Below are 9,317 nucleotides of genomic sequence, written 5' to 3' on the forward strand. Positions count from 1 at the left end.
GAGGGAGAGTATGTGATGGTGGATATAGTCATGTCGTAATTAATTAATTATTCACTCCAGATATGATATGGTAAGGAGTCACATTCTATCAACAATAAAAGTCATGACCGAAAAGTTATGTATTTTGTGGATTATTAAATTTTGTGGTATTTCAATAATTCCAGTAGACTCTGCAAAGAATGACCTTTCAAACGAAACAAAAGAAACAAAAAGGAATTGAAACTTTGAAATTATGAAAGAAAACCAGTGTTCAATGAGCAAGTCAATGAATTAATTATTGAAGCATAAGAGACTGAGTCTAATGTTTATTAGCCTCCCTTCAATCCATAGATTATATTCACAACATATATATATTATAAAAAATTGTTTTTCAAATTTACAAATGAAGATGAAAAGGTCGTAGACTAAAGGAATATTGATTAAGACCATGCAATATTAAATTTCAACGCTTGTAATTGGCCAAAAACTAGGACTTTTTTTAGAAATTTGACTACTATACCTATTCATAATCATTACATTAAGTGATGCTTAGTCTTAATTAGAATGGAAAATAGACATAATGGTGATATAATGCTATTAATTGGGGAAATTGACAATTTCAATACGTTCATTATTATTCCATTCCGTACGTGTTTGGATGCACATGTCACATTTTCAACGTAATCTTTGATTAAATTTTTTACCAATTTATGTCAAATTAAAGCATGCAAGCTAATGCAATCAAAGCCAACAATTTGTATTTGGACGATATTATAGTGACCATTCAAGTTTGCCTTGCTTAATCTAAATGACTTGGTCATATAATTAGGTATACTTGATCAAATAAATGCACCACTTTTATCTTACAAGTGAAATTAATTATGCACAAGTTAAAGAATTTTTTTCATGCAATGCATCGTATTAATCTATCTTATAGGAAGTATAAAAGTATCCAAAATTCAAACTTACTCAGTCTATATAGCCGTCAAGTTGAGAATGTTTAAAGAGTACGGTAAGAATATGAGAAACTTTCATATATGGCTAACGTTGTGATAACAAGCTAAGAGTCTGGAAATTTCATAGGTAAGTTTTTCAAAATAATTTGATATTACACTTATGAATCAGAGAAAACTCCCTAAGTAACCTGCGACACCAAATGGTAAATTGGTGACCTGGTCTCATTTTAATTCCTCGAAACTAATTCATACTTGTTACAACTTACAAGGAGTAATCAAGTAAGTACGTAGTTCATTACACCAAATATATACATCTACAAATTCGATCTTCCCTCACTAATTTATTTAATTTTGCTACGACATGAAAATCATGGCTTGATAACTACAATCTTCCCTTAAGAAAATTGACACACAGCTTTCTCCATGCTTCCTTGTCCGGATCACGCGACTCCATGAACTTAGCCCTCAGCTCATTAGCATAAGCATCCTGCCAATCACATTCAATAGTTAGCCACCATTATACCATAAACGCGTAGTTAGTTATTATCAACACCTTTTTAAGTGTTACGGAGTAATTAAATACTTAAGGTTATTATCATGAAACGAAGAAGTAAAATGTCAATTAACATACCACTATAAAATTCTTTTGTAGTAGGCGATCAATAAGATGAAGAAGAATGTCCGTGTTGTACTCGGGATGACCTTGAATGCCCATCATATGATCACCATATCTAAACATCTCAACCGAAGTTTTGTTGGACCCACCTATCACTTCAACTTTGGGAGGAAGTTCTAACACCTATGTTTTTTCAAAAAATTACATGAAATACCTTAGTTAAATTATAATGAATGACTGATATATTTTTTTTGTTAATTAATAGCAATTAGTATAGTTATTATTTCTTTAATACTACTTACCTCATCTTGATGGCATTCGATTATGTTGAGCGTAGAAGGAATTTTGAGAGCTGAAATGAGTTTATTTGATGAAGATGAGAAATTAATAGTTCTAAGCCCAATGTCCCAGCCCGAACTAGCCCGCCCAATCTTCCCTCCCAATGCTCGGCCCAATATCTGCTCAACACAAGAAGCAATAAGTGTTTGTTACATAAGTATAAAGTATACTCTATAGAGAAGAATGTATACTTGGTGTTGTAAATTGAGAATGATAGAGAAGAATGTATATTCCTTCATACTTTATACCGAGTAGAGAAATCCTAAACTCGCACAAACATCTTCTCTATCAAGGAATATACTATGATTATGTTTTACTCTCTATGTTTATCGTTCATAATATACTGCAACGATAATTAAATTGGAAGTGAAAAGTGAATGATACACAAACCGATGTACGAGTAGTATTTAAAAATATGAGTGCCAATAATCTTCCTCTCCTACTGTATTAGGGTTAGAAATCCAGCAAGTAGCCCATAATTTTTTGTTCTATAAATGCTCATAGAAAGCAAGTGGACCCACTAGTATCTGGCAAATTAATTAAGAACAAGTAAGCAATTAAAAACCATTAACAATAGTGTTTTAATAATGCAAGTCAAATTACAAGATCTAATTTGCCGACATGAATTTGAATTAGATTGATACTGTATACCCCAAAGTTATTTATTTATTGCTTGTCAAAAAAAAGTTATTTATAAAGAAGAAGAAATTTTGTATGTACTTCATATTTTATAATTAGCTATCTCTATAAAGAAGAAATTAATATAATATTAATATGATAATATATTGAAATGTACATTTTGTATGTACAAGCATGAGAATTTTTTCTACGAAAATATGAAAAAATTAAAATGTCATAGATATGTGTTATCATATTTGTGACCAAAAAACACCATGTATATAGGAGCCAGTAAGATAGATAGAGACTTTGCTAACGGCCTAACCCTACAATATTAGAAAGTGACTCGTTTAATTCACTCATGTTTCATGCTACAAAATCTACACCACTAATATAGTAATATCAAATTATCAAAAATTAAAAATTATATACGGCTTCGTTAACAAGGTCCACTTGATTTTTTTTTTCTCCCTCTTATAATTATATAATATGTAATATTAAGTGGAACTCGCAAAATTAATCTTATCAATTCATAATAATTGGTACACTAAGCTAGAAGCTACTTATCATACTAACAGTATGCAAGACTTAAGAATATAATGCAAGAGTCTAAGACTATTTAATTTAGCCTATTTTGGATCTGAACACATATTCTACGTATACTTTGTAAATTATTTAATAAGCTAAGAACGCTTTTCAAAATGATGTATGTACAGATGTACTACCACTTAATTAATAGATAGAGGAACTAATACGTTATTACGCAATACGGAAAGTGGCAGACCATTTTCATACAATATACGTAGCAATATTGAGGCTCCAATTTACCCTAACAAGTAACAACTCATCAGCTTGTACAATTATTGGACCACGAGTATAACAGAGTTTCGTGGTCCTTTAGCGAATAGCTTAATTAGAGAAGGAAGGGAGGGAGAGAAGATAACTAATGGACGGAGTAAAATGCAAAAGTGCTAAATTATCGTAATAACAGTGGATAAATTTCGGCCTTATATACACTAGCCTAAAATATAACGTGAAAGACTCCTTTAAAATAAAGAAATGCATTAGGAGTAAATTCTACAAGCCTTGCTACTTTATGTTCCGTATAATACAATGTAACGTATAGAATTCACTCTTATTCAACATGGTTAGGTATTATGCGTCAACTTACCCATATTACAGCAAGAAAATCATTTAAAATTTGTCTAAAATCTGTTATAACACCAAATTTATTCTTCCCTTAAACAAATTTCTGCTCTATACATGCTCTCAACGCAAATTGAGCTGATGCACGCATTTTTTTTAGTAGCACTGTCAATTGCCTTAAACAATACAAGTACTGTATTTTATATCAATTGAAAGTATATTCATCACACGTCTAGCTCTTTCTAGCTAAACTAGTTAAATTAACTTAATTGATTTGCGTTGGTTACTCCACAACCTAGGCAATGTACCAAAAACTAACAGAAAAAATTACTCTTTCTATTCAGAATCAATAGTCACATTATAAATGATCACATGATTAGTTTTGCACTAACGATTTTTTTTTTTTTTTTAATTTTTTTATTTTTACTATTTGTAGGGGACACGTCCCTGCAATTATGGTATCAACACATCAACAGCATGATTCTGACCATATCTCGAAAAACAAATTAATTAATTAATAATGACAATTAATAAAAATTAAAAACAAAATTACCTGATGACCAAAGCAGATGCCAAGAACCTTCTTCTTCAAAGAGTCGAGATTCCTGAGTAGATTAACGAGTTTACAGATCCAAACATCATTAGAATGAGCATCACTACAACTTCCAGTAATAACAAAACCATCATACATTTCTAATTCCTCTTCTTTAGGGAATTCATTTCCTGCTACTCTGTAAACATCCCAACTTTCTCCTTCTTCCCCTAACATTCTTACGAAAACCCCAAAATACCCTCCGTATTTCTTCTTTACATACTCTGAATCATCTGCACATAGTAATACTGCAAACCTTTTCCCCTGTTTTTTCCCATTCCCTTTCCCTAATACCTTGTTTGTTTCCTCTATTAACTCATCGTTTGTCAGTTCATTTTCTGGGGACTTGGGAATCAGATTCACCATTTTTTGGAGAAGGGAATTGAAAAGAAGGGATTTTAATTAATTTGTTTGGGGATTTGATGAAGGGGAAAGCTAGGGAATGGTTGTTTCCCCTTCAATAACTTAGTTTTTTTTCTCTGTTAATTTTTTTGATGCAAGAAAAGAGAAGAAGAGGTGGGCTTTTATAACTGGCTTTGATGACTATTTGTTTGTTGATCTGGCATCAATCTTAGGTGGGTTTCTTTATTTTTTTTATTCTTAATATTTTGTGGGCTCTATTGGGTTTTTTTTTTTAATTAATTTGTAACGTTTAATTATTATGGGGTCGAGAAAGATGACAATGTGACTTATACATAAGAAGAATGAACTTTACTCCGTATCATTATCTTTTGGGATGTATACAAGTGTCTTGAGAAGATATTAAAATACGAGCTACAAAGAAAACTTTTATTCCTAGCTTGTCCTCTACCATGATTTGTTGCTAGATATTGTTAGAAGTTGTTCTCAAACATATTAAATTATTTTTTGAGCTATAATATATGTTCAATCTTATTACATCAATTTTCCTTTCTGTCCCGTATTAATTGCAACACTTAAAATTTAATTGTCGTGCTTTGTTATATTTGTTTCTTTATGTTTCTTTAACATATTGCTTTTTGTAACGTATACTATAGAATAATAATGGAGTACGTGGACTATAAAAATAAAAACAACTTTTTTTTTAAAAAAAGAAAAAGATATCATATACACAGTCCAATCCTTGTATGTTAGGCTATCTAATACTTGTATGAAGCAATTAATGTGGAAGGACAGTGTTAAGATGTGAAAGAAGGTGAGGTCCAATATATATACTTTTAGAAAATCTTCACTAAGTCAAGATTTTTATTTTTTTATTTTTTATTTTTAAATATATAGGCGAGGTAGTGAGGGATGAGAATATATATTGAATGTAGACATGGAGTTGTACAAGATACAAACCATGCATGTTCAAATTAAACCAGCCAATCCCTTTCTGATATATAACAACCATTATTGTATTAAATGTCATTGGTAGATATCGTAAAGTGGAATGGTCCTTATATTTATATATTCAAATTTGTGATACCTCATCCGTTTGAAATATAATTGCAACCTACGCTTTAGTTTTGCATTATGCATATATATACTTCGTATATTTTTGATAATTCATTGAAAAAAAAAAAAAAACTCAATACCTCGGTAATGTTCTTTTTTAATAAGTTTCAATATATATTTTCATGATATGTACACTGACAAATTTAGTAGCTAATTTAAGTTTGTAATCGGCACAAAAGTACAATTGTAAAAATCAAATAAACTTCACTCGGATACCATGCTAAAATTTGGTAGAATGAAATTATTTTCCTTGGCGTATATATATATCAACGACATAGAATTCTACAAACCTAATGAGTATAAGATTAATGTGGCACCGATTGAATGATTGATGATCACAACTAATTAGTGCAAAATACACCAACCAAAATAAACTCCAATATATAATATCATTTATCATGGTGATTGAAAAATTAAATAAAAGTTCTCTATGTGTAGTATGCACAATATCATACGTAAAGGACAAGTATATTCACCATGCATAATCACAAATTCGTAATGATGTTGATAACTTGATATGCCAAATGACCTAAAAATGAATAGATGAAAAGTAGATTGAGACACAAGGGTCATTCATTCTTGATTTATAGGTTAAATTGTGTGGACTCATTTCTTTGCCAACTTAATAATGTGGCTTCCAAAGCTAAAGCACGCACTATGGTCTCAAAAGCATGCACTAATTGCAATTTCATGATCTGATAAAATATCAATTGACAATACATACAATGGAAAATAAAGCCACTACGTACACTTACTATTTAATTTAAACTCCATTCGCCAACAAAATAATTAATATCTTACTATACGTGTAAAAGGTTACAAAGTTGACGATGTTTATATCTTACAAAAGCGTCAAATTAAATCATTTAATTTGCTCGATCATGTAGAACAATATTTGAAAGGCTAATGTGAAAAAGTTCACGAAATATAGGAGCAAGATCTTTCATGCACTTGATGAGATTATGGATTATGTTAGATAGTTATCAGCAAAACATTAATTAAGAATGCATAAGCGTCATTAACGTGGTATATACTTCTTGTATATTTTTTTAAAGACAATATTAATCAATCTAAACTCTCATTTTAATTTTTTTTAATTTCATGTAGTATATACAACACGTTTTTTTCCCTCTGAAGTCATGAGATAATTGTGTACGTAAATATGATTTGAAACATTTTACGAGTATATTTCTCCGGAATATTTGTCATTTGACTCTCCCATGTCTCATTCTTATATATAGTGTATTACAGTAGTGTGTACTCTACCGCAACTAAAAATCTAAGCATTTGAGTCACGTGATTCATACACACATAACACATTACTTATTTTATGGTCTTGCAAATTAAATCATTACAGCTACCTCCGAAATAAATCATTTTCCTAAGTACTCCATCTTTCTAGCAATTAAGACACTTTAATTTAGTAGCTAAATTAACAAATTGTTAATTAACCAGCTTCAAAACGAAAGTTTGTTAATTAATGATACCCAAAAACTAGGAAATATAATCATGCCATTTTGATTACTTTGAAGGATGTAATATAGAGTACAAAATAACCAAAAGATTAGTTCTATATGTGGCTCAATCACTAATAGGAGTATTACAATAATTGGCTTGCGAATTATGGTGTGGATGCAACGCCAAAGTTTATTCTCTTTGAGGCGGTCCCGAAGGGCCTTCAGACCATTTTATTGGAGGATTTGGGGGGTGTTGCTCTGCCTCGTATGGTGCCGCAAAATAAGGTTGCTTAGTTGTGCCTCTATGGCATTATGTTAGCTTCCAGTTTGTTTAGTTTTTTGTTTTTTTATTTTTCCTGCTTTTTCTTTTGTTCTGTTTTCTTAGGGGCTTTGCCCCTCTCCTTCACCAAAAAAAAAAAAAACACAATAATTTCAATTCCAAGAAAGTTCGGTAGTAAAACTCATCATATTATATATCCTTACCAACACATACTTAGCATATATAACATTAGTAAGGTCCAAGGGAGTATCTCGTAATAAGAATGGTACTGGTAAGAAAGTATTTGTGGTTCAAGTTAACCAAAAGTGTGATATTTAGTCACTGAGCTACCTTCGAAAAAGAACAACATTAATATTGGAATACAACTTGCCTCGAATACAGATTAACCAATATCTAGTAGAATCAACGCGTAATCTATGGATACTCTATCTATGACCACTCATCCCATATGATAGAGTATAAAACATATTCCTGGGCCTCAACCATCAGCTTAAGCTTTTGGTTGAGTTGGTCCACTAACATGGTATCGGAGCCAGCGTGACACAAAGGTCACGGGTTCGAATCTCATCCGCCCATACACAAAAGTTGCAAATAACTCCATCATTATTGCGCCATTCAGACCATTTAATTTCTAGAGAATTTTACGATCTTGGTTTGTTCTTCGATTTTTTTTTTTTTAATTCCTTCCGCAATTAATTGTTGAGATTAGGGCTTCAATTCTGTTTGAAATTTAATTTTTCTCCAATTAGGGCTCACAAACCCTAATTAATTTTCTGGTTTGTTTTATCGAAATTAAGGCTCACAAACCTTAATTTTCTGGTTTTTCGTGCGTGTATTTGGTGCTGCATATCGTGGTATTTTCAAGTGCTGCGTGTAGTGGTGCTGTGTTTGCGTGACTTTGTTGCGTGTGTGTTTGGGTGCTGCGTTTTTGTAGTGCTCCGTGTGTTTTGTGTGGTGCGTTAATTGCGTGCTGCTGCTCTGTTTGTTCTGTTTTGGTTTGCGTGCTGCTAGTCCGCGGTGTGTGCAAGGAGTGTGGAGCTGCTTGCACGGTTTTCTGGTGCTAGGGGTATTGCGTTTTCGGTTTGGTTTTGTGCGTGCTGTCTAGTGGTGTGTGGCAACTTTGGTGTGTTGGAGTTGCTCGTGGGCAATAGGCGTTTGTTCCGCTTATTCTGTGTTGCGTGGTTGTGAGTAAGCTTTCTTGACGTTGGAGTTTGTTCTTTATTTCTTTCAAGGCAGCCATATTTACTTGTTGTCTTGCATTGAGTATTTGTTCCTATTAATCACTCGTTGATTTGTGGTTGTGCTCTTTTGTGTGCTATTCAAGAAGGCTATTATTTTTAGTGGCTCTTTGTTTGGTTTATACTTGCTGCTAGTTTATAGTTTGGTGGGAGCAAGTTGGATTTTTTTTTATTGTGCATTGTGGTGGTGCGGTTTGGTTATATTTGGTGGTATTGGTGTATTTGGTGGTATTTGTGTTGCACTACAATATTTGGTGGTTGTTCGAGCTAGTTTGGTTATTTGTTTGTTTTTTGGTGTGTGGTTGGTGCTATCGTTTGATTGGCGTGTTTTTGAACTGCTTGGTGTTCTCTTTCAATGGGAGCTCAATCTAACCGTACATTTGAGCGTCTTACTGACGCAGATCGTAGGAGTGTTCCTACTATCACTGATGAGCAATGGAAAGAACTTCTTTCTGTTGTTCAGTGCTCGAGTTCTTCGTCCATTCGCACCTATAATTCTGTCGATTGGCTCATTGATACTGGAGCTTCAAATCATATGTCTGGTAATATTGATTTATTTACACATTTATCTGATATTTCGTCTCCTGTTGGTTTGCCTAATGGGAAGAGCACTACTGCTA

The 9,317-nt window shown here is 32.3% G+C and overlaps 1 protein-coding gene across 1 annotated transcript; it reads right to left on the bottom strand.

Moving 5' to 3' along the window:
• Positions 1–1,044: 1,044 nt before the first annotated feature.
• Positions 1,045–4,763, bottom strand: LOC145619550 (gamma-glutamyl peptidase 5-like). Its single transcript, XM_081674265.1, has 4 exons — positions 4,208–4,763; positions 1,854–2,009; positions 1,567–1,734; positions 1,045–1,422 (listed from the first exon to the last, which is right to left on the bottom strand). The coding sequence occupies exons 1-4, from the start codon at positions 4,610–4,612 to the stop codon at positions 1,318–1,320; spliced, it is 834 nt and encodes a 277-aa protein (XP_081530391.1). The 5' UTR covers positions 4,613–4,763; the 3' UTR covers positions 1,045–1,317.
• Between the last annotated feature and the right edge of the window lie 4,554 nt (positions 4,764–9,317).

Source organism: Chenopodium album, chromosome 27, assembly GCF_948465745.1.
Source record: "Chenopodium album chromosome 27, dcCheAlbu1.1, whole genome shotgun sequence".
NCBI classification, from domain to species: domain Eukaryota; kingdom Viridiplantae; phylum Streptophyta; class Magnoliopsida; order Caryophyllales; family Amaranthaceae; genus Chenopodium; species Chenopodium album.

What these genes read in the sequence shown, in the direction of transcription:
- LOC145619550 (XM_081674265.1), bottom strand. Translation starts at nt 4,612, where the DNA reads ATGGTGAATCTGATTCCCAAGTCCCCAGAAAATGAACTGACAAACGAT. An exon ending in GCATCTGCTTTGGTCATCAG is followed by an intron (nt 2,010 to 4,207) that starts GTAATTTTGTTT and finishes TGTGTTGAGCAG; the next exon opens with ATATTGGGCCGAGCATTGGG. An exon ending in TCGAATGCCATCAAGATGAG is followed by an intron (nt 1,735 to 1,853) that starts GTAAGTAGTATT and finishes GAAAAAACATAG; the next exon opens with GTGTTAGAACTTCCTCCCAA.